Genomic DNA, 26,675 nt, shown 5'->3' with positions numbered 1-26,675 from the left:
GGCAGATTAGGGGTTAATAAGTGTAGGCAGGTGGAGGCGACGTTGAGGGGGGCAGATTAGGGGTTAATAAATATAATATAGGGGTCGGCAGTGTTAGGGGCAGCAGATTAGGGGTACATAGGGATAATGTAAGTAGCGGCGGTTTACGGAGCGGCAGATTAGGGGTTAAAAATAAAATGCAGGTGTCAGCGATAGCGGGGGCGGCAGATTAGGGGTTAATAAGTGTAAGGTTAGGGGTGTTTAGACTCGGGGTACATGTTAGGGTGTTAGGTGCAGACGTAGGAAGTGTTTCCCCATAGCAAACAATGGGGCTGCGTTAAGAGCTGAACGCGGCTTTTTTGCAGGTGTTAGGTTTTTTTTAAGCTCAAACAGCCCCATTGTTTCCTATGGGGGAATCGTGCACGAGCACGTTTTTGAGGCTGGCCGCTTGCGTAAGCAACTCTGGTATTGAGAGTTGAAGCAGCGTTAAAAATGCTCTACGCTCCTTTTTTGGAGCCTAACGCAGCCATTCTGTGGACTCTCAATACCAGAGTTATTTTTATGGTGCGGCCAGAAAAAAGCCGGCGTTAGTTTTTCGGGTCGTTACTGACAAAACTCCAAATCTAGCGGTTAATTAATTTATTGATAGTGTAGTGTTAGGTTTAATTGTAACTTATGTTAGGATTTATTTTACAGGTAATTTTGTAATTATTTTAACTAGGTAGCTATTAAATAGTTATTAACTATTTAATAGCTATTGTATCTAGTTAAAATAAATACAAAGTTGCCTGTAAAATAAATATAAATCCTAAAATAGCTACAATATAATTATTTGTTATATTGTAGCTATATTAGGGTTTATTTTACAGGTAAGTATTTAGCTTTAAATAGGAATACTTTATTTAATAAGAGTTCATTTATTTTGTTAGAATAAAATTATATTTAACTTAGGGGGGGTGTTAGGGTTAGGGTTAGACTTAGCTTTAGGGGTTAATACATTTATTAAAGTAGCGGCGAGGTCCGGTCGGCAGATTAGGGGTTAATACTTGAAGTTAGGTGGCGGCGATGTTAGGGAGGGCAGATTAGGGGTTAATACTATTTATTATAGGGTTTGTGAGGCGGGAGTGTGGCAGTTTAGGGGTTAATACATTTATTATAGTGGCGGCGAGGTCCGGTTGGCAGATTAGGGGTTAATAAGTGTAGTTAGGTAGCGGTATGGAATAGTCGCGGCTGGAAAGTAAGCGTTAGACCCTTTCCTGGCTGACTCTAAATACCAGCGGGCGGTAAAAAGCAGCGTTAGGACCCCTTAACGCTGCTTTTGACGGCTACTGCAGAACTCTAAATCTAGGCGTAAGTGACTAGTATTCTGTCATTCCAAGTTGTTGTATTTTTGGTCTAGTATTCTATGTCATTCCAATATGTACGAAACATTGCTTCATAAATTAGTTAACCTGCCAAGAATTAATCATGTGATAAAATGGGAAAAATCAGATTTTCATACACTCGGATTGGGTAATCATTAGGGATGGGTGTTTATTCTGGATTTGCGCAGATATTTGTGTGTTTCACTATTACTCTATTAAATCCAGTGCCAAATGTTGCAGACCTTAGATATTTTCAGCATTAATTTCATTAACAAATGCTGAATTCCGAATAAATGAACATCCTTAGTAATCATACCAAAACGGTAAGAATCCTGGCTTCTGTCAGGCATTTCATTGGGGTTTCTGCAGACCTACATGAACACAAAATGTGACTGGCAGCTGATTTAACTGCCTAATATGGCTTTTTCAGGTAAAAATTAATATCAACTCGTAAAATGTACAGTTGACAATTTCATAATTTTTTGTGTAATTTTCAAATATGTTGGCACTGTAGCCATAATATTAATTATAACCCTTTGACTTCAAAACCATATTTATCATAAAAATCTATTTCCCTTGGGCATTAGAGGAAGTATTAGCAGGGGAAGCTATTGTAAAAGAACTTCAAAAAGCCAGTGCTAAAATAGTAGACATCCTGTGCTCAGGCCTACATATCCTCTAATCTATATTTTCATATTCATTTGAGGAAATTCTAAGCAGAAATTCTTCAGCTTTGTACTGTTACTGGGAAAACAATCCTCCCAAATCACAGAAAAGGATGACTTCATTTTGCAAATCATGAAAAAAAAATGTTGTTGTTATTTCTTTATTTCATTTTTTAAATTACATTTTGAACTACACCATAATACATTAACTGCTTAATTTACACATTGCACTCTCAGACACGTCATGCCACATTAGTCAGCTACAAAATAATGTAGGTGTCAGCAATGTCGGGGGCAGCAGATTAGGGGTTTATAAGTATAATGTAGGTGTCGGTGATGTCGGGGGTGGCAGATTAGGGGTTCATAAGTGTAAGATTAAGGGTGTTTAGACTCGGGGTTCATGTTAGGGTGTTAGGTGTAAACATAATTTTAGTTTCCCCATAGGAATCAATGGGGCTGCGATACGGAGCTTTACGCTGCTTTTTTGCAGGTATTAGGCTTTTTTCAGCTGGCTCTCTCCATTGATGTCTATGGGGAAATCGTGCATGAGCACGTAAAACCAGCTCACCGCTGACTTAAGCAGCGATGGTATTGGAGTGTGGTATGGAGCACAATTTTGCTCTACGCTCACTTCTCGCCTAATAACGCTGGGTTTATGAAAACCTGTAATGCCAGCGCTGTAGGGAAGTGAGCGGTGACAATAACGTGCAAGTTAGCACAGCACCGCTCATAGCTCAAAACTCGTAATCTAGCCGTCTGTTTCTTATTCTGTGCTTGGCATTGCACAAACAATACATAAAGCAGAAACAGGTATTAAAAGTTGTTGGTTAAAATGTTTAACTAAAGCATTTTTATCGCACCCAATACTTTTATAGCGCGCCCTTTCAACAGGAAGTGGTAGAAGCACATTTTTTGCATTTATATTAAGTCATTGGTTAATAGTTGCACATGATATGAAATACCACTTTGCATTTAACAATTTTGAAAGTCTGGTATTAAGTATTAGTGCATGATATGTTTGTGCTTTAAAATAACACATTTTGAATTAAGGCATGAAAACAAAGGATTCAAAATGATTTAAAAAAAAAAAAAGGTTTTGGGGAATGGATAAAGAGATAAGGTACATGACAAGGAGCAGTAGTGGGAAGGTACTTGTGTATGTGAGTGTATTTGTGTATGTACAGTCGTATTCAAAAGTTTAGGCACCCCTGACAATTTCCTTGATTTTCATTTATAAATAATTGGGTGTTTGGATCAGCAATTTCATTTTGATCTATCAAATAACTGAAGGACACAGTAATATTTCAGTAATGAAATTAGGTTTATTGGATTAACAGAAAATGTGCAATATGCATCCAAACGAAATTAGACAGGTGCATAAATCTAGGCACCCCAACAGAAATTTTGCATCAATATTTAGTAGAGCCTCCTTTAGCAGAAATAACAGCCTCTAGACGCTTCCTATAGCCTGTAATGAGTGTCTGGATTCTGGATAAAGGTATTTTGGACCATTCCTCCTTGCAAAACATCTCAAGTTCTGTTAGGTTTGATGGTTGCTGAGCATGGACAGCCCGCTTCAAATCACCCCACAGATGTTCAATGATATTAATGATATTCAGGTCTGGGGACTGGGATGGCCATTCCATAACATTGTACTTGTTCCTCTGCATAAATGCGAGAGTAGATATTAAGCAGTGTTTTGGGTCGTTGTCTTGTTGAAATATCCAGCCCTAGCGTAACTTCAACTTTGTGACTGATTCCTCAACTTTATTCTCAAGTATCTGCTGATATTGAGTGAAATCCATGCGACACTCAACTTTAACAAGATTCCCAGTACCGGCACTGGCCACACAGCCCCACAGCATGATGGAACATCCACCATAACTGAGATATTACTCTGTCCTTCAGTTATTTGATAGATCAAAATGAAATTGCTGATCCAACCACCCAATTATTTATGCGTGAAAATCATGTAAATTGTCAAGGACGCCTAAACTTTTGCATACGACTGTATGTGTATTTTTGTATGTATGTGTATTTTTGTATGTATGTGTGTTTGTGTATTTGTGTATGTTTATGTATGTATGTGTGTTTGTGTATGTATGTGTCTTTGTGTATGTATGTGTGTTTATGTATTTGTGCATGTATGTGTATTTGTGTATGTATGTGTATTTGCGTATGTATGTGTATTTGTTTGTATATGTATGTGTTTTTGTATATGTATGTGTTTTTGTGAATGTATGTGTGTTTGTTTATGTATGTTTATTTGTGTATGTATGTGTGTATGTTTATGTATGTTTATTTGTGTATGTATGTGTGTATGTGTATTTGTGTATGTATGAGTATCCGTGTCTTATATGTAACATTTACAATAAAAGTGTATATTAAAGAACTAAATGAAAAACTTCATTATTTTGCTCTCCATTAGCTTTGTGTCAACAGTTATCTGACATGAAATCTTTCATCTGTGGGAAATTATGCACCTGTGATATCGGACATGAGTACTATAGCTTGCGTAATACTACTGAGCGCACGATATTACCATGCCAGATTACAAGTTGCGTGCTAATGATATTGCTAGATGCGATAAGCAATATAGCTGGACTGCGCTAACACTAGCACACAACTTGATATTACAAGTCCATGGTGAATCCAATTTAACAGAGAAGGGCTTGTACAGGCAACATTGCTTTAGCGCAACCTAAACTTGGAACGTCACAACCGTGTTAACATATTCCCCCATAGACTTTAATAGAGTGGAAAAAGTGGAAAAAACCTAACACCCAACAAGTCTCGCAAACCCAATGGCGTTTTCCCAAGTGCACTAACCCGGCATGAGACATTCCAATGTTCTTCACATAGCAGAATGTGTTCTATGTTCTATTTACTCTTAAATACATATTTCCACATATATCTGATGTTGTTTTGGTAAAAAAAAAAAAATATATATATATATATATATATATATATATATATATGATTATATATATATATATATAGGTATACATATATACAGATATATATATATATATATATATATATATATATATATATATATATATATATATATATATATATATAGGAATATCTGTTTAAAAATACATATATGTATACATATTTATATTTGTATATATGTCTGTAAATACATAAATACACATATAAATACATAAATACGTACACACACTCACATATATATATATACTTAAACATATTTAGCCATGTATGTATCTTTATGTTAAAGACCTTTTTTATGCAATATTTTTTTAATCATTTTTATTAGATAGTGTAACTATGAGTGTAATTGTAGTTTTAAATATAATTTTGATGTGTTTTGTGCAACTTTTTTGTTAAACGTTACAGTTAACCAGAGCTCTGAAGTCGCGTTATCCCGACACACATTAAATTAAATTGCGCTCAAGTGAACAAGTTTACTTTCAACCTGCAATAATCTGGCTTTACATAAGTCTATGAGTACCACTGAAAAAATACCTCATACCTCATGTTTCTAATAGTTTTTGACAGAATGGCTTAGAAAAAGCTCTATACAATAATTTTTGCACAATACACTGTTATATTCTATGTTTCTATATAGTTTACCTCAAAAGCTGCATATTTTGGAATAATGTTTGTGAAAGTCAGGTGAGGTCTAACAAGATTGAACATAATTCCAAGTGCCCAAAGAGCAGTTATTGTGATGACTCCCACTGATACACTAATCCAGATTGTTGCTTTACTTGGTGATGACTGAAACAAAACAGAGTAATATTTAGCATAAAATACGTATATATATATTCAAAATGGCACAGAATAGTAAAATAGTTTTTAAAATTACAGTCAAGATGTTGAACGTATTAAAGGGACATGAAACCCAATTTTTTTCTTTCGTGATTTAGAAAGAGCATCTCATTTTAAACAACTTTCTAATTTACTTCTATTATCTAATGTGCTTCATTCTCTTGATATCACTTGCTGAAAAGCATATCTAGATATGCTCAGTAGCTGCTGATTGGTTGCTGCACATAGAGGCCTTGTGTGATTGGCTCACACATGTGCATTGCTATTTCTTCAACAAAGGATATCTAAAGAATTGAGCAAATTAGATAATAGAAGTAAATTGGAAAGTTGTTTACAATTGCATGCCCTATCTGAATCATGAAAGTTTAATTTTGACTAGACTTACCCTTTAACTACAGGTAGAAACGGTTTAATCAATAGAAGGAACATTTCTGTTATGCACTGGAATAAAATCATATAAAATTTTCATAAATAGTAATTACGGGAGATTCTTTACTGGAAAAGCACCATAACATGTTCCATAAGACTATACTTACTTTAAAGAAGATTTTTATCTTACCTTTTATCATTTGGAATAAGCCATCCTTTTCATTAGTGATGCCTCATCCAACTAGTTGGTGCAAAGGACTGATTTTTTTTCTGACCAGCAATGTTAAAAGGATTAATTCAGATAGAGCATGCAATTTTAAGCAACTTTCTAATTTACTTTTATTATCGATTTTTCTTTGTTCTCTTGCTATCTTTATTAGAAAACCAGGAATGTAAAGCTAATGAGCCAGCCCATTTTAGCTTCAGCACCCTGAATAGCACTTGCTCATTAATGGCTACATTTAGCCACCAATCAGCAAGCGCAACCCAGGTGCTGGTCCGGCTCCCAAGGTTTGCATTCCTACTTTTCAAATAAATATAGCAAGAGAATGAAGAAAGATTGATAGTAAATTAGAAAGTTGCTTAAAATGGCATGCTCTATATGAATCATGAAAGAAAATAATTGGGTTTAGTATCCCTTTAAAGATGAAAAAATACTGTTGTAATTCAGTACCTGCACCCCCATAGATAAACTTAGTATGTGCCCAGAACACTCCAAAGCATCCTGGTGGGTTGACATAAGGGCAGCTCTATGTTTCTATCTATCTATCTATTTTAGCTCTTCCTATTTATTTATTTTTACTAAGAATTTAAGTAGTGGCTGAATGTGCTCTCATCATGTATATGCACCACTTGTACCCACTGTCTGCATCAAACCCTCTGCTATCATTATTTATTTTATTCACATTTGCCCCTTTAATGTAATAGGTAGAATACTTTTGCATTTCATGTTGTATAATGTTACCTGTCTGTGCATTTCAAATGATCTACTATTTTTCTAGCTATTCAGAGTCAGTACAAGTAACATTAATTTGCACAACTCATTTATCATTGCTTCCTAAACCTGTTTATAATTGTAATATATTTTTGTAATAACATAACCAGTATAATATTTTACATGTTCATTCTAGTGATGTACTTGTCATTAATATTTACCTCTAACCTGGAAAAGCTCTAGTTTACTTTTCTAAAATTTTAACCAGAAACGTTTTTTTGCCATACTTGATGGAATTGATTCTTACAAAAATAAAGTGATGGTAAATCCTAACGTTTGTGAAATGCTAGGATTTACCAGTGGAACAAATAAATGGGACTTTCAGTCATGAAGTATAAAATACTTCATGATGAAAGTTCCTTTATTTGTCTGATAACTTTAAGGCTACTTATTACAAGCCTACATTTACTTATAACCAGAGGTGTAACTAGAAACCACAGGGCCCAGGGGCAAGAATCTAAGAAGGACCCCCCCCCCCCCCAAAAAAAAAAGAAGTGAATTTGATACATATCTTTTTTTTTTTTAACATTTAACACAGAAAAAAAATGTGAATCAGATTACATGTCTGCAAAAGGAGGTACCCTGTGTCCACAGTCTGTGAGATGGTCTGACCCCCTATTACTGTATATAGTCACACTGTTTAACCCACCAGTACTGTATATAGTGAGTTAATGACACAGTCTGTAATCTGCCGGTGAGATGGCTGGCCTGACCCTACCCGCCCCAGTACTTTATAAAGTGACCACAGTAGTCTGTGACATAGTTCAGCCCTCCCATACTGTATATAGTGGTACTGTATAGACTGACACTGTTTACCCCCCCCCCATGCTGTAGTAACAAGGTCTGTAATTTGCTGGTTCCACAAACATACACACACACATATATACATGCATAAATACACACACAATTACATATACACACACACACACAAACACACACACAAACACCAATGGGTAAAACAGAAAGACTAACCCCTGTAGTCAGAGACAAAGACACTAGTGAAGCATCATGTCACACTCACATGATATCAGTGCAGGCAGTGGCAGGTCAACGTTTTTTATTGTAAAAAAAAAATAAACCTCGAACCTCTGCACCCCCTGTAGTTTCTCCCCTGCTTATAACAATTTACTTCTATTATCAAATTTGCTTCATTCTCTTAGTATCCTTTGGGAAAGAAGCAGCAATTCACTACTGGGATCTAGCTGAACACATTGGGCAAGCCCCGATAAACATCTAGCTCCCAGAAGTACCTTGCTTCTCCTTAGCCTATTTAGGTATGCTTTTCAACAAAAGAGAACAAAGCAAATTAGATAAAAGAAGCAAGTGATTTAAATTGCAGGCTCTATCTGAATCATGAAAGTTTAATTTTGTCCTTACTGTCTCTTTAAGAAAAGCAAAAGGAAAAGAAAGAAGGAAGTATACAGATGGCATTTCTTTAAGATGTATACAATTACATGCAACATCTGAAAAGCATTGTTATACAAGGGAAAATAAAGTTAGAACATAGCAAGGTTTACATAAATCCAACCCAGCTTGGGTGATATTAAACATAAAAGGCAGGAGAAGATAGATAAATACTTACATTGCCTATGACAAAGGTTCCATTTGCCCACAGCACAATAGCCAGAAACATAGATAGCGGTCTAAGGAAAGCTAATTGAAAGGTCCCCAACTTCAATACAAATAAAGTTTGCCTGTGCAAATGGAAAAATATAAAAATATTTCATTAATTATACATTGATAATTGGTAATACTTGCCCCATTCCAATCCATCAGAAGAACTGTGAAAATTGTTTTGCATTGCTTTTCTCAGGGTTTTCAACATCAAAGCCATTCCAGTTCATTCAAAAACTTGGTTATCACAAGGTTTTCAAGGGTCTCTGCTTGACTCCCCTGGTATTTTGCATGGGCATAATTAAATAGTGGTATTTTAATTAATCAGAAAACACTTCCAACTTAGGTTATCTCAGTATTTTTAGGCTGTCTTGCCCTTTAAAAATGCAATCTGGCTTATTTCAAAGCTCATATCATGTTAAAAAAACTTGCTCAGCTCCAATATTACCAAAGCTGATTTCATTTAGTCCCTTATTTTGTTCATTTTATTGATGTATTAATATATATAGTAGTGAAGAAAAGGGATGCACTCGTTACCATTTATTGTAACGTTTTGGTGTGTTACCCTCTTCGTCAGACAATACAAAATATTTCCAATTTTATTTCATAGCCATAGACATAGATCTTTATGAATGTAGGGAAAGAAAAAGGCTCACACTCAAAAAGCACTTAAGATTAAAGTCCTTTATTAGAATGACACGGGAGTGTGACACAGTTGATCACCTGATGTGTTTCGTGCCTAGACCGGGCACTAAGTCACCACAATGCCTGGCCTTCTCCTCTTTAATAGGATGTCCCTTTAAGAGAAGAAGGCCAGGCAAAACATGTTATCAATTCACATGTAGCATACACTCACTGGATTTGTGAGACACAGTGCCAATAAAGCACTTTTGTCACAAATCCAGTGAGTGCATGCTACATGTGAATTTATATATATATATATATATATATATATATATATATATATATATATATATATATATATATATATATATATATATATATATATATGTGTGTGTGTGTGTGTGTGTTTTTTATGTGTGTACATTTACAGACATATATACACATATAAACAGATAAATACATATGTACACACACACACACACACACACACACATATATATATAAATATATATATATATATATATATATATATATATATATAAGTGCATTGGAGCCCTTTGCTGTCAAGTAGATGAAAACATGTTAAATCATATTTATGCAATATTAATATTTAATAAAGTGTTATACTGTGTATTTACTGTAAACATTTCACATTCCAATGTTCTGCACATAGCAGAAAATGTTCTAAATATTTATAAATAGATATTCCTAAATATATAGCTGTGTATATCTACAGTATACCTATGTATAATCATGTATATATATGTAAAGATATATTGTACCAAAATAACATCAAATATATGTAGAAATTTGTATTTTTGAATAAATAGAACATATTCTGCTATGTGAAGAACATTGGAATGTGAAATATTCATATTTTCATGTCAGGTTAGCGCACTTGAGAATATGTGATTGGGTTTGCATGCGAGTAGGGTGTTAGGTTTTTTTTCACCTTTTTTGCTCCGTTGACTTCTGTGGGGGAATATGTTAACGTGATTGCGATATTCCAAGTTCAGCGTTTTGCATGCATCAGGTTAGCGCACAAGCAAATACCTTTTACTTTCAACTTGTAATATGATTGCTACCCAGCGCGTACAAAAACCTTACTTCTAGCGGACTTGAATGGGGGCGTTAAATACTGCTCCACTTGTAATCTGGCCTACTATGTTTTATGCTCTAATTTACAGAAAAAAAACTACAAGTAAAGTCATTTAGCCAAGTTTACCATCAGGCCCCTATTTATCAAGCCGTCAACCGCAAATACGCTGGAATTCCGCAGCGTAATTGTGGCGAGCCTGATTCCCCTTATTTATCAAATCCTACAGACCGACAAAAGTAGGATTTTGTGACGTAACATACGATCCGCCGGTCTCAGTCCGACACAGATCGATGCTTACGTCACTACAGATGTTCCGAATGCAAATTTGGCACTATCTGACTACTTTTGCTAGTTATCAAAATTCTACCAGGTATGCTCGCTACTATTCTGGCCCAGCGTACCTGCTTTTCAATCCACCGCCCTGGAGGCGGCGGATGCTATAGGAATCAATGGGAGTTGGAAAGCAGTGAAAGCTCATGTTTGCTGCTGCCCGATATCCCATTGATTCCTATGGGAGAATAAAGTTACGTTTACACCTAACACCCTAACATAACCCAGAGTCTAAACACCCCTAATCTGCCGCCCCTTACACCGCCGCCACCTACATTATATTTATTAACCCCTAATTTGCCCCCCCCGACACCGCCGCCACCTACATTATACTTATTAACTAAGTTACACTAACACCTAACACTACACTACAATTAAATAAATTACATAAATTAAATACAATTAACTAAATTATATACAATTATCTAAAGTACAAAAAAAACCAAACACTAAATTACAGAAAATAAAAAACAAATTATCAGATATTTAAACTAATTACACCTAATCTAATAGCCCTATCAAAATAAAAAAAGCCCCCCCCAAAATAAAAAAACCCTAGCCTAAACTAAACTACCAATAGCCCTTAAAAGGGCCTTTTGCGGGACATTGCCCCAAAGTAATCAGCTCTTTTACCTGTAAAAAAAAATACAAACAACCCCCCCCCAACAGTAAAACCCACCACCCACACAACCAACCCCCCAAATAAAATACTAACTAAAAAAACCTAAGCTCCCCATTGCCCTGAAAAGTGCATGTGGATGGGCATTGCCCTTAAAAGGACAGTTAGCTCTTTTGAGGCCCAAAGCCCTCACCTAAAAATAAAACCCACCCAATACACCCTTAAAAAAACCTAACACTAACGCCCTGAAGATCGACTTATTGGACGTCTTCATCCAAGCCGGGCAGAAGTGGTCCTCCAGACGGCAGAAGTCTTCATCCAGACGGCATCTTCTATCTTCATCCATCCGGCGTGGAGCGGCTCCATCTTCAAGACATCCGACGTGGAGCATCCTCTTCATCCGAAACCTAACAACGAATGAAGGTACCTTTAAGTGATGTCATCCAAGATGGCGTCCCTTAGATTCCGATTGGCTGATGCAATCAGCCAATAGGATTGAAGTTCAATCCTATTGGCTGATTGGAACAGCCAATAGAATGCAAGCTCAATCCTATTGGCTGACTGGATCAGCCAATAGGATTGAACTACAATCCTATTTGCTGATTGCATCAGCCAATAGTATTTTTTCTACCTTAATTCCGATTGGCTGATAGAATTCTATCAGCCAATCGGAATCTAAGGGACCCCGTCTTGGATGACGTCACTTAAAGGAACCTTCATTTGTTGGGTAGTCGTCGGCACAAGAGGATGCTCCTCGTCGGATGTCTGGAAGATAGAACCGGTCCGCGCCGAATGGATGAAGATAGAAGATGCCGTCTGGATGAAGACTTCTGCCGTCTGGAGGACCACTTCTGCCCGGCTTGAATGAAGACTTCTGCCCGTCTGGAGGATCACTTCGCCCGGCTTGGATGAAGACGTCTCCCGGTAAGTCGATTTTCAGGGGGATGGTGTTAGGTTTTTTTAAGGGTGTATTGGGTGTGTTTTATTTTTAGGTTAGGGCTTTGGGCCGCAAAAGAGCTAACTGCCCTTTTAAGGGCAATGCCCATCCAAATGCTCTTTTCAGGGCAATGGGGAGCTTAGGTTTTTTTAGTTAGTATTTTATTTGGGGGGTTGGTTGTGTGGGTGGTGGGTTTTACTGTTGGGGGGGGTGGTTGTATTTTTCTTTACAGGTAAAAGAGCTGATTACTTTGGGGCAATGCCCCGCAAAAGGTCCTTTTAAGGGCTATTGGTAGTTTAGTTTAGGCTAGGGTTTTTTTATTGGGGGGGGGGGCTTTTTTAATTTTGCTAGGGCTATTAGATTAGGTGTAATTAGTTTAAATATCTGATAATTTGTTTTTTATTTTCTGTAATTTAGTGACTGGGTTTTTGCACTTTAGATAATTGTATATAATTTAGTTAATTGTATTTAATTTATGTAATTTATTTAATTGTAGTGTAGTGTTAGGTGTTAGTGTAACTTAGGTTAGGTTTTATTTTACAGGTCAATTTGTATTTATTTTAGCTAGGTAGTTAATAAATAGCTAAAACCTATTTAATAACTATTCTACCTAGTTAAAATAAATACAAACTTGCCTGTAAAATAAAAATAAACCCTAAGCTAGCTAGAATGTAACTATTAGTTATATTGTAGCTAGCTTAGGGTTTATTTTATAGGTAAGTATTTAGTTTTAAATAGGAATAATTTAGTAATTTTATTTATTTAAATTAGATTTAAGTTAGGGGGTGTTAGGGTTAGGGTTAGACTTAGGTTTAGGGGTTAATACATTTAATATAGTGGCGGCGACATTGGGGACGTCAGATTAGGGGTTAATAAGTATAATGTAGGTGGCGGCGGTGTTGGGGGGGCAGATTAGGGGTTAATAAGTATAATGTAGGTGGCGGCAATGTCGGGGGGCAGATTAGGGGTTAATAAGTATAATGTAGGTGGCGGCGGTGTTGGGGATGGCAGATTAGGGGTTACTAAGTATAATGTAGGTGGCAGGGGGGCAGATTAGGGGTTAATAAGTATAATGTAGGTGGCGGCGGTGTTGGGGGTGGCAGATTAGGGGTTAATAAGTATAATGTAGGTGGCGGCGGTGTCAGGGGGCAGATTAGGGATTAATAAGTATAATGTAGGTGGCGGCAGTGTTGGGGTGGCAGATTAGGGGTTAATAAGTATAATGTAGGTGGCGGCGGTGTAGGGGGGGCAGATTAGGGGTTAATAACATAATGTAGGTGGCGGTGGGCTCTGGGAGCGGCAGGAAAGGGGTTAATAAATTTATTAGAGTGGCGGTGGGCTCCGAGAGCGACGGGGTCGGTGAGCAGCGGGATAGGGGTAAAACAGTTTAGTATAGTGGCAGTGTTTAGTGACAGTATACCAATAAAGCTGTGAAAAGGCCGAAGAGCAGCGAGATTGATGACTGTTAGTTAACAACAGTCCACTGCTCATCGCCCCGTACTTGGTGCGCAGCTTTTTGACAGCTTTTTTGGTAACTTTGGAGAGCGTATTCAGGTCCGTGGCAGCAATGTTAGGCGATCTTAGGCGAGCGTATTGGTGCCGACAAATGCAAGAAAGTTGACGGCTTGATAAATAGGCCCCTCAGTCTTGACTTATAGGTTATTGTTACCAGAATACATATTTCATAAGTAAGTGGTGGTTAATCCCTGTGATCAGATCACCTATGCGCTAGACGAGATTACCCTATAACAGGGCTTCCGTTATGCTTCATGATTTGAGTTGCACCCAAGCCATTGTCACTGACTATAATGCTGCCAAACTCAACACAATAAAATGGAATGGGGTTTTTATTAACCACCTGTTTTCACCTAGGGATCTCCTAGAATTCTAGCCTGTAAAATGTTACTAAAGGATAACGTGAAGCATTTGTATTTTGTACTCACCTATTGATATCTTTATATGGTAAACACAGGCAACAGCAGCAGAAAGGTCCTGTGCTGATCTTTAGCTTAGTATCTTTAAATTTTTCAAGGAAGGCTTGGCTCCCCCCACATTCATTAACCAGCATCAGTTGGAACTTGTGCATAACAACTGCAAGACACCTGTAACAAGAAAAACAAGCCTATTAATAAAAACATTACATTGGCTGTGTTCTTATAGTTCTGTGAAGAATGATCTGACATCTTTGGGGTTGATTTATTAAAGGGACATAAAACAAGTTGGGATAGAGACAAAATATAATAATATGTACTTTAATTACTTTACCTGCAAATTTATACTGCAGTGCCTGGCCATTAACCCTTACTTTGTAGTTTCTGCATTGTAAAGCTCTAATTTCCCCCACAGATGGCTGTATCTATATCTATTGTTCTTTTGGTAGCATGCAAAGGTGCATAGGGATTATATGCTGGAGCCTGCCTAGAAGGGGTGGAGTTGGCTGCTCCAGGCAGCTAAGCTATGTAATTAATTTTGCTTATTTTTTAAAATTATTTTAAAATACTTGCCAGCAATTTTTAAACATTTTTTTATGCAAACTATTTTTAATTAATTAGTCCTTTTAGGATATGCACAGATCTCAACCTGTTTTATGTCCCTTTTAATGTAGGACAAACATCATTCGGTGTAGCGGATCATGTCCGTCGACATCACTCTGACGGCATTTATCATTGCACAAGCATTTCTAGTGAAATGAATGTGCAATGCCACCCCCTGCAGATTTGCGACCAATTGGCTGCTAGCAGGGGGTGTGAATCCTCCCGATCGTATCTGATCGGGATGATTGCTGTCCGTCGCCTCATAGGTGGTGGACGAGTTAAGGAGCAGCGCTCTTGCGACCGCAGCTGTTTTACTCCTGATTCCGGCGAGTCGGAAGGCTTGCACGGAATAAGGAGATTGACTGCTTAGTAAATCGGCCCCTTTGTCTTTAGCAGCTGTTTCCTTATGTGTAGCTGCATGGAAGAACTCTGGGTGTAGAAGACTTCTGAGAAAGGGGCATGTCGAGACAGAAAAGAAAGAAATCGAACGTGAATGTATCACTGTGTACTGTATATAATTGTGCCTACCTCCTTAAGTGAAGGTCAATTTCGATGAATTAGTGCCCAGTTTTTAATAATCCTATTAAAAACAAGGGAACTTTAATTAATCAAAATTGACATTTCACTTGTTTTCTTTAAAAACTTACCTTTTATTCCTGACAGTCGCTTCAGCGATTCCCCCTGCCGTCGGGAAGCCTCTTCATATGTCAGAAATGATGAATCTAGTTTCCTCCAATCACGGCTTCCCCCGGGGGAATCATGGCCTGAGGCAACGCTGTGATTGGAGGAAGCCGGATTCGTTATTTTGAACCCGTGAAGAGGGCTTGTGACCGGTGGAGGAAGTGCTGGAGCGGCTGTCAGGATTAAAAGGTAAGTTTTTGAAGAGAAAGAGTGAAATGTCAATTTTGATGAATATGAATTAAAGTGCCCTTGTTTTTAATAGGATTATTAAAAACTGGGCACTAATTCATCGAAATTTCATCGAAATTGACCTTCACTTTAATGTATTAGAGCAACAAAGAACATGGAAAGTTAATAGTATAATTAAGGGCCTTAAAACCCAAAATATTTCTTTCATAGTTCAGATAGAGAATACAATTTTAAACAACATTCCAATTTACTTCTATTATTTTATTTGCTATTTTCTTCAGATATTCTTTGTTGAAGAAACAGCAATGCACATGGGTGAGCCAATCACACAAGGCATCTATGCGCAGCCACATCAACAGTGACTGAGCTTATTTAGGTATGCTTTTCAACAAAGGGTAACAAAATTATATAATAGAAGTGAATAGGAAAGTTGTTAAACATTGCACGCTATTTCTATATCATGTCCCTTTAAAATTGTCAATGTTCTACTGATTCGAAAATCAGTCCCAATGGACCTCATCTTATTAATATTCTAAGGATATAACTGGGGATAGTTGTTTATAGCTGAATAATTTGGGTAGCCCTCACCCTGGAGCATGCAGTTATGCACTAAGAGCCTGGGGTTACCTTACAGTACCTCCAGCTGGCGCTGTGACTTTAGGTGGGTCTTACCACTGGGACCCTGTGTATTTTACGAGACTTATATGTATATGTTTGAGTGCGAATATAATGCTTTGTCAGGCATAATAAAATACCTTTCAGCTTTAGTGCCACTCTTTGTCAGTTAAACAAATCTTTATCATCTGCCCCTTTCTTTGTAATGTTTATTGTGACTGCCAGCACATAGCTTTGTATTACTTTTTTATGTCAAACATATATCGGTTTATTGATTCTAAAATAAGTCCCAATGTTACCTCATCTTATTCAAATTCTAACGGCTAGATTTAGAGTTTGGCGTTAGCCGTCAAAACCAGCGTTAGAGGCTCCTAACGCTGGTTTTGGGCTACCGCTGGTATTTAGAGTCGTGTAGGTAAGGGTCTAACGCTCACTTTCCAGCCACGACTTTTCAATACCGCAGATCCCCCTACGCCATTTGCGTATCCTATCTTTTCAATGGGATCTTTCTAACGCCGGTATTTAGAGTCTTGGCTGAAGTGAGCGTTAGAAATCTAACGACAAAACTCCAGCCGCAGAAAAAAGTCAGTAGTTAAGAGCTTTTTGGGCTAACGCCGGGTTCATAAAGCTCTTAACTACTGTGCTCTAAAGTACACTAACACCCATAAACTACCTATGTACCCCTAAACCGAGGCCCCCCCACATCGCCGCCACTCTAATAAAAATTTTTAACCCCTAATCTGCCGACCGCACACCGCCGCCACCTACGTTATACTTATGTACCCCTAATCTGCTGCCCCTAACACCGCCGACCCCTATATTATATTTATTAACCCCTAATCTGCCGCCCCCAACGTCGCCGCCACCTACCTACAATTATTAACCCCTAATCTGCCGACCGGACCTCACCGATACTATAATAAAGTTATTAACCCCTAATCCGCCTCACTCCAGCCTCAATAAACCTATAATAAATAGTATTAACCCCTAATCTGCCCTCCCTCGGACCTCGCCGCTACTCTAATAAATTTATTAACCCCTAAAGCTAAGTCTAACCCAAACCCTAACACCCCCCTAAATTAAATATAATTTAAATCTAACTAAATAAATTAACTCTTATTAAATAAATTATTCCTATTTAAAGCTAAATACTTACCTGTAAAATAAACCCTAATATAGCTACAATATAAATAATAATTATATTGTAGCTATTTTAGGATTAATATTTATTTTACAGGTAACTTTGTATTTATTTTAACCAGGTACAACAGCTATTAAATAGTTATTTACTATTTAATAGCTACCTAGTTAAAATAATTACAAAATTACCTGTAAAATAAATCCTAACCTAAGTCACAATTAAACCTAACACTACACTATCAAAAAAAATTAATTAAATAAAAAACCTACAATTATCTACAATTAAACCTAACACTACACTATCAATAAATTAATTAAATACAATACCTACAAATAAATACAATTAAATAAACTAACTAAAGTATAAAAAATAAAAAAGAACTAAGTTACAAAAAAAATAAAAATATTTACAAACATTAGAAAAATATTACAATAATTTTAAACTAATTACACCTACTCTAAGCCCCCTAATAAAATAACAAAGCCCCCCAAAATAAAAAAATGCCCTACCCTATTCTAAATTAAAAAAGTTCAAAGCTCTTTTACCTTACCAGCCCTTAAAAGGGCCTTTTGTGGGGCATACCCCAAAGAAAACTGCTCTTTTGCCTGTAAAAGAAAAATACAACCCCCCCCAACATTAAAACCCACCACCCACATACCCCTAATCTAACCCAAACCCCCCTTAAAACAACCTAACACTACCCCCCTGAAGATCATCCTACCTTGAGTCGTCTTCACTCAGCCGAGCCACCGATGGAACTGAAGAGGAGATCCGAAGCGGCAGAAGTGATCCTCCAAGGGGCGCTGAAGAAATCTTCCATCTGATGAAGTGATCCTCCAAGCGGCGCTGAAGAAGTCTTCCATCCAGGCGATGTCATCTTCCAAGCGCGGTCTTCAATCTTCTTTCTTCAGGATCCATCTTGCAGACCTCCGACGCGGAACATCCTGCTGGCCCGACGGACTACCGACGAATGAAGGCTCCTTTAAGGGACGTCATCCAAGATGGCGTCCCTCGAATTCTGATTGGCTGATAGGATTCTATCAGCCAATCGGAATTAAGGTAGGAAAAAAATCAGCCAATCAGATTGAGCTCGAATTCTATTGGCTGTTCCGATCAGCCAATTGAATGCAAGCTCAATCTGATTGGCTGATTGGATCAGCCAATCGGATTGAACTTGAATCTGATTGGCTGATTCCATCAGCCAATCAGAATTTTCCTACCTTAATTCCGATTGGCTGATAGAATCCTATCAGCCAATCGGAATTCGAGGGACGCCATCTTGGATGAAGTCCCTTAAAGGAGCCTTCATTTGTCGGTAGTCCGTCGGCCAGCAGGATGTTCCGCGTCGGAGGTCTGCAAGATGGATCCTGAAGAAAGAAGATTGAAGACCCCGCTTGGAAGATGACATCGCCCGGATGGAAGACTTCTTCAGCGCCACTTGGAGGATCACTTCATCGGATGGAAGATTTCTTCAGCGCCCCTTGGAGGATCACTTCTGCCGCTTCGGATCTCCTCTTCAGTTCCATCGGTGGCTCGGTTGAGTGAAGACGACTCAAGGTAGGATGATCTTCAGGGGGGTAGAGTCAGGTTTTTTTAAGGGGGGTTTGGGCTAGATTAGGGGTATGTGGGTGGTGAGTTTTAATGTTGGGGGGGTTGTATTTTTCTTTAAAGGCAAAAGAGCAGTTTTCTTTGGGGTATGCCCCACAAAAGGCCCTTTTAAGGGCTGGTAAGGTAAAAGAGCTTTGAACGTTTTTAATTTAGAATAGGGTAGGGCATTTTTTTATTTTGGGGGGCTTTGTTATTTTATTAGGGGGCTTAGAGTAGGTGTAATTAGTTTAAAATTGTTGTAATATTTTTCTGTTTGTAAATATTTTTTTATTTTTTGTAACTTAGTTCTTTTTTATTTTTTATACTTTAGTTTATTTAATTGTATTTATTTGTAGGTATTGTATTTAATTAATTTATTGATAGTGTAGTGTTAGGTTTAATTGTAGATAATTGTAGGTATTTTATTTAATTAATTTATTGATAGTGTAGTGTTAGGTTTAATTGTAACTTAGGTTAGGATTTATTTTACAGCTAAATTTGTAATTATTTTAACTAGGTAACTATTAAATAGTTATTAACTATTTAATAGCTATTGTACCTGGTTAAAATAAATACAAAGTTGCCTGTAAAATAAAAATAAATCCTAAAATAGCTACAATATAATTATTATTAATATTGTAGCTATATTAGGGTTTATTTTACAGGTAAGTATTTATCTTTAAATAGGAATAATTTATTTAATAAAAGTTAATTTATTTAGTTAGATTTAAATTATATTTAATTTAGGGGGGTGTTAGGGTTAAGGTTAGACTTAGCTTTAGGGGTTAATAAATGTATTAGAGTAGCGGTGAGGTCCGGTCGGCAGATTAGGGGTTAATACTTGAAGTTAGGTGTCGGCGATGTTAGGGAGGGCAGATTAGGGGTTAATACTATTTATTATAGGGTTATTGAGGCGGGAGTGAGGCGGATTAGGGGTTAATACATTTATTATAGTAGCGGTGAGGTCCGGTCGGCAGATTAGGGGTTAATAATTGTAGGTAGGTGGAGGCGACGTTGTGGGGGGCAGATTAGGGGTTAATAAATATAATATAGGGGTCGGCGGTGTTAGGGGCAGCAGATTAGGGGTACATAGCTATAATGTAGGTTGCGGCGGTGTACGGAGCGGCAGATTAGGGGTTAATAATAATATGCAGGGGTCAGCGATAGCGGGGGCGGCAGATTAGGGGTTAATAAGTGTAAGGTTAGGGGTGTTTAGACTCGGGGTACATGTTAGGGTGTTAGGTGCAGACTTAGGAAGTGTTTCCCCATAGGAAACAATGGGGCTGCGTTAGGAGCTGAACGCTGCTTTTTTGCAGGTGTTTGTTTTTTTTTCAGCTCAAAATGTCCCATTGTTTTCTATGGGGGAATCGTGCACGAGCACGTTTTTGAAGCTGGCCGCGTCCGTAAGCACCGCTGGTATTGAAAGTTGCAGTGGCAGTAAATTATGCTCTACGCTCCCTTTTTGGAGCCTAACGCACTGAAAACGCAGCCATTCTGTGAACTCTAAATACCAGCGGTATTTAAAAGGTGCGGGGGGAAAAAAGCATGCGTTAGCTATGCTGGTCGTTACCGACAAAACTCTAAATCTAGGCGTAAGAATTTAACTAAGTATAGTTGTCTATAGCTGAATAATTTGGAAAAGCACAAACAATTTTCAGTTATGGATTTCCATATTTTGGCCTGTTACGATTCCCTGATGCTCATGTACGATATCTGTTACTGCGAAGAGATAGGGGTTTCTATTTCTCTACAGCTTCTGCAGAAGTACAGAGTTAGAATCTTTTTTGACAATGCATATATATATTTGTGGGGGTATATAGTATTTGTATATAATCTTATAGAAATGTGATTTGCAGTTTTTTTCTTGAAATTTTTTAGCAATCAAATACATAGGGTGGGGGTTCTGCCTAGGGCAGCAGGATTCTGAGGGCAGCAAATGCATGATTCTCTGTGTACTGAGCTAGAATGAGTGATTAATATAATACTGACAAACACATATGAGGCAAATATAAGCTAAAATATGTGGATAGAGGCGGTTGGGAGGGGCAGCAGATTTCTCAGTGTCTAAGGCGGCACTTAACATAAATACGCCCCCTGAGCAGCCTATTTACAATACTTAGCCATAGACTGTTTGAAATGATTTGTTTGATAGTGCAAGTATAGCAAACATGAGCATAAGTAAGCACAACATACACACTGTAATACGTTATGCTTAAAATGTTGAAATATATAATAGATATTTAGGTAGTTTAAAATGACTCTGTTTTTGGGTTTCATATCCCTTTAAAGGGACACTTAAGTCAAAATTAAACTTTCATGATTCAGATAGAGTATACAATTTTAAAAATCTTTCCAATTTACTTCCATTAACTAAATGAGCACAGTCTTTTTATATTTACACTTTTTGAGTCACCAGCTCCTACTGAGCATGTGCAAGAATTCACAGAACATACGTGTATGCATTTGTAATTGGCTAATATATGTTACATGATACAGGGGGGAGTGGAAATAGACATAACTTTGAAATTTGTCAGAAAAAAATCTACTACTTATACGACGTTCAGACTATGGGGTATATTTATTAATCAGGGTATGCTGCTGTTTCCACGGAAGCATAAGTTAAGAAACAGCGGTCATAAGACAGCTGCTCCTTAACTCATCCGCCACCTCTGAGGTGGCAGACTGCAATCATCCCAAATGGATACGGGATGATTGACACCCCCTGCTAGCGGACTACATTATACAAGCATTTCACCAGAAATGCTTGTGCAATGATAAATGCCGACAGCGTATGGTGTCGGCATTTATTGATGTTGGGCGGACATGATCCGCTACAGCGGATTATGTCCACCCGACATTTGATAAATCTACCCCTAAATTCTATTTCTTTGTTTTTTTATCCCACATTTGTTGATTATGCCCCCTCTATTTTGCTCACTTTCTCCCCCCTCTCTTTTGCTCTCTCTCTCTCCCCACTCTCTTTTGCTCTCTCTCTCTCCCCTCTCTTTTGCTCTCTCTCTCTATCCCCTCTCTTTGCGCTCTCTCCCCCTCTCTTTTGCGCTCTCTCCCTCCTCTCTTTTGCTCTCTCTCTCCCCCTCTCTTTTGTTCTCTCTCTCCCCCTCTCTTTTGCTCGCTCTCTCCCCCCTCTCTTTTGCTTGCTCTCTCCCCCCTTTTTTTGTTGCTTGCTCTCTCCCCCCTCTCTTTTGCTCTCTCTCCCCCCTCTCTTTTGTGCTTTCTCTCCACCCTCTCTTTTGCACTCTCTCTCCATCCTCTCTTTTGCTCTCTCTCTCTCTCTCTCTCCCACCTTTCTCTCTCCCCCCTCTCTTTTGAGCTCTCTCTCCCCCCTCTCTTTTGCCCTCTCCCCCTCTCTTTTGCCCTCTCCCTCTCCCCCTCTCTTTTGTACTCTCTCTCCGCCCTCTCTTTTTCCCCCTCTCTTTTGCCCTCTCTCCCCCCTCTCTTTTGCTCTCTCTCTCTCTACCCCATCACCCCATCTCTTTTGCGCTCTATCTCCCTCTCTTTTGCACTCTCACCTCCCTCTCTTTTGCTCTCTCTCTCCCCCCTCTCTTTTGCTCGCTCCCCCACCTCTCTTTTGCTCTCCCCCATCTCTTTTGCTCTCTCCACCTCTCTTTTGCTCTCTCTCACCCTTCTCTTTGGCTCTCTCCCCCCTCTCTTTGGCTCTCTTCCATCTCTCTTTTGCTCTCTCTCCCACCTCTTTTGCTGTCTCTCTCTTTCCCACCTCTCTTTTGCGCTCTCTCCCACCCTCTATTTTGCTCTCTCTCCCCTCTTGTTTGCTCTCTCTCTCTCCCCTTTCTTTTGCTCTCTCTCCCCCTCTCTTTTGCTCTCTCTCCCCCTCTCTTTTGCTCTCTCCCCCCCTCTCTTTTGCTCTCTCTCTCCCCTCTCTTTGGCTCTCTCTCCCCTCTCTTTGGCTCTCTCTCTCACCCCTCTCTTTGACTCTCTCTCCTTTTGCTCTATCTCCCCCCTCTTGTGCGCTCTCTCATGGCAGACGGCCAGTCGGCCCTGGCCGCTCACGCTTGTCTCCGCCCCTGTCATGCCCCGTCCACGCCATGCTTCCCCTGACCCCATCATGCCCGGCCCACCCTGCTCCCTTCACAAATCAGGTGTCAGGTCAGTTTGTTGAAGGCCAGGTGTGTTTGTCCTCGCGCAGTCTCTACTGCGCATGACAGCTTTGGACAAACACACTTAGCCTTTTATATTATAGGATACTGTATTTACTGGTCCTTTAAGGATGCCTTTCCAGTATTGTAACTGAGCTTAATTATCTAACAGGCTATCCAGTCTTTGTAGAGAAGAGGGAACTTTAGTGAAAGGTTGCACAGAAAAATAAAGAGATTTGGAGTAAAGAGAGGCTAAAGAGGCTGTAAATGAATCAAGCCCACTGTGCTTTAGCATATGGCATACGTACACTACACTAGTTAAGTCTGTAAACATTGTAGCGCGAGGAATCCACATTCCAAAGCATGATGATGTTGCAATTATCTAAAAACAGAAGAGAAAAGGTTAATTGGCTTCATGTAATATTGGTCCCACAAGAGACAAGTTTCCTCAACAGGATGTGATACATTTTTCAGTACTTTATCAGCAATTGGCTATGTTTTATTGCAGATGCATTGTGTACCAAATTGTTATTTGCTTCTACAGATTTTATTTTTTTAAATAAAAAATCTTCCAAGAAACTTTCAACGCAATAGAATCCATACCAGATTCTCTAAAATGCTGATAAAAGAGGGTGTAGGGACCCCATTAGTGCTTAGACTTATACGTGGTGACAGAGAGAGAGATTGGAGAGGAAAAGTGAATGTGGAGAAGAAGGCAGAGTTAAGAGAGTGGAGAAAAAGTGAAGAGATATGAGAGAGGGGGAAGAAAGAGTGTAAAGAGAAGATATGGCCTGAGAGAGAAGGGAGAGTAAAAAGAAAAAAAAGAGAGAAGGGAGTGGAGAAAATTGTTGAGAGAGAGATGGGGGAGATAATTATTTTAAAAATAATCTCCTCCAGGTCTGCTGTGACCTTCCATGACTGTCAGCACTCTCTGCACTCTCTATATTCGACAACTTCCTTTTTCCATCCAGCTATTGTCTTTCCCAGAACCCCTAGTTGATGTTGCTTGGGTGAGGTGTGGGCGGGTAGTGCTTGGGATATGTAACATATAAAGGGCCACTGTAAGTAAATATTTTCTATGCCTGTTACTAAGTAACTACCCCAAATACGCCTTTTATCAATAGCATTTCATTAACATATCTCTACCGTATAACAGAAATCTTGTCTGCAAATTTAATTGTTTTCCAAACCCACTCCGTGGGTATCCTTTGCTCTGTACCAATCCGTTTACAATACCTAGGTTTCAAAATGGCGCTTTAAACACAAAGTTATTGGTTTAAGTATTTTGAACATGCAGTGCTGAAAATAGTGGGCAGGATAATGTGACATTATCGGCAAATAAAAGATATAACTTTTAGAACGTTATGAAACTTTGTTTTGGAGAAAATATAGGTCAGTAGGTTTTAATTAATGTTTATTAACTTTAATATGTTAGTTGTTTAGCTTAAAAATTCTAACAGAACGTAATCCTTTAAGCCTGGCAAGTAGCTTAGGACTTGACATTTTGAGCCATTTTAGTTTATTGCAAGACTGCAAGCAAAGTGACAAACATTGTGTTATATTAACTATACACACTTCTTAGTTTAAAGTATTTTAATTTTCAATGATTGTATTCCACTACCAGAGTCCTTTACAAACATAAAAAACAGAATTTATGTTTACCTGATAAATTACTTTCTCCAACGGTGTGTCCGGTCCACGGCGTCATCCTTACTTGTGGGATATTCTCTTCCCCAACAGGAAATGGCAAAGAGCCCAGCAAAGCTGGTCACATGATCCCTCCTAGGCTCCGCCTTCCCCAGTCATTCGACCGACGTAAAGGAGGAATATTTGCATAGGAGAAATCATATGATACCGTGGTGACTGTAGTTAGAGAAAATAAATCATCAGACCTGATTAAAAAACCAGGGCGGGCCGTGGACCGGACACACCGTTGGAGAAAGTAATTTATCAGGTAAACATAAATTCTGTTTTCTCCAACATAGGTGTGTCCGGTCCACGGCGTCATCCTTACTTGTGGGAACCAATACCAAAGCTTTAGGACACGGATGATGGGAGGGAGCAAATCAGGTCACCTAGATGGAAGGCACCACGGCTTGCAAAACCTTTCTCCCAAAAATAGACTCAGAAGAAGCAAAAGTATCAAATTTGTAAAATTTGGTAAAAGTGTGCAGTGAAGACCAAGTCGCTGCCTTACATATCTGATCAACAGAAGCCTCGTTCTTGAAGGCCCATGTGGAAGCCACAGCCCTAGTGGAATGAGCTGTGATTCTTTCAGGAGGCTGCCGTCCGGCAGTCTCATAAGCCAATCTGATGATGCTTTTAAGCCAAAAAGAGAGAGAGGTAGAAGTTGCTTTTTGACCTCTCCTTTTACCAGAATAAACAACAAACAAGGAAGATGTTTGTCTGAAATCCTTTGTAGCCTCTAAATAGAACTTTAGAGCACGAACTACATCCAAATTGTGCAACAAACGTTCCTTCTTTGAAACTGGATTCGGACACAAAGAAGGCACAACTATCTCCTGGTTAATATTTTTGTTAGAAACAACTTTCGGAAGAAAACCAGGTTTAGTACGCAAAACCACCTTATCTGCATGGAACACCAGATAAGGAGGAGAACACTGCAGAGCAGATAACTCTGAAACTCTTCTAGCAGAAGAAATTGCAACCAAAAACAAAACTTTCCAAGATAATAACTTAATATCTACGGAATGTAAGGGTTCAAACGGAACCCCTTGAAGAACTGAAAGAACTAAATTGAGACTCCAAGGAGGAGTCAAAGGTTTGTAAACAGGCTTGATTCTAACCAGAGCCTGAACAAAAGCCTGAACATCTGGCACAGCCGCCAGCTTCTTGTGAAGTAAAACAGATAAAGCAGAAATCTGTCCCTTCAAAGAACTTGCAGATAATCCTTTCTTCAAACCCTCTTGTAGAAAGGATAGAATCTTAGGAATTTTTACCCTGTTCCATGGGAATCCTTTCGATTCGCACCAACAGATATATTTTTTCCATACTTTATGGTAAATTTTTCTAGTTACAGGCTTTCTAGCCTGAATAAGAGTATCAATGACAGAATCTGAGAACCCACGCTTTGATAAAATCAAGCGTTCAATCTCCAAGCAGTCAGTTGGAGTGATGCCAGATTCGGATGTTCGAACGGACCTTGAACAAGAAGGTCCCGTCTCAAAGGTAGCTTCCATGGTGGAGCCGATGACATATTCACCAGGTCTGCATACCAAGTTCTGCGTGGCCACGCAGGAGCTATCAAGATAACCGAAGCCCTCTCCTGATTGATCCTGGCTACCAGCCTGGGAATGAGAGGAAACGGTGGGAACACATAAGCTAGGTTGAAGGTCCAGGGCGCTACTAGTGCATCTACTAGAGTCGCCTTGGGATCCCTGGATCTGGACCCGTAGCAAGGAAC

At 38.6% G+C, this 26,675-nt stretch overlaps 1 protein-coding gene across 1 annotated transcript in view; it reads right to left on the bottom strand.

The window, feature by feature from the left end:
- Positions 1-26,675, bottom strand: part of LOC128653237 (organic solute transporter subunit alpha-like) — a 130,312-nt gene that overhangs the window by 46,237 nt on the left and 57,400 nt on the right. The window contains exons 3-6 of the mRNA XM_053706420.1: positions 23,560-23,633; positions 14,333-14,491; positions 8,749-8,860; positions 5,606-5,752 (exon numbers count right to left, since the gene is read on the bottom strand). Of these exons, the coding sequence (XP_053562395.1) occupies positions 5,606-5,752; positions 8,749-8,860; positions 14,333-14,491; positions 23,560-23,633 (492 nt within the window). The remainder of the gene's footprint in view (positions 1-5,605; positions 5,753-8,748; positions 8,861-14,332; positions 14,492-23,559; positions 23,634-26,675) is intronic.

The sequence above is a fragment of the Bombina bombina genome, chromosome 3 (assembly GCF_027579735.1).
Source record: "Bombina bombina isolate aBomBom1 chromosome 3, aBomBom1.pri, whole genome shotgun sequence".
NCBI lineage: Eukaryota > Metazoa > Chordata > Amphibia > Anura > Bombinatoridae > Bombina > Bombina bombina.
The sequence above is the reverse complement of the archived record's forward strand: the minus strand, read 5'-3'. Positions and strand labels throughout refer to the sequence as shown.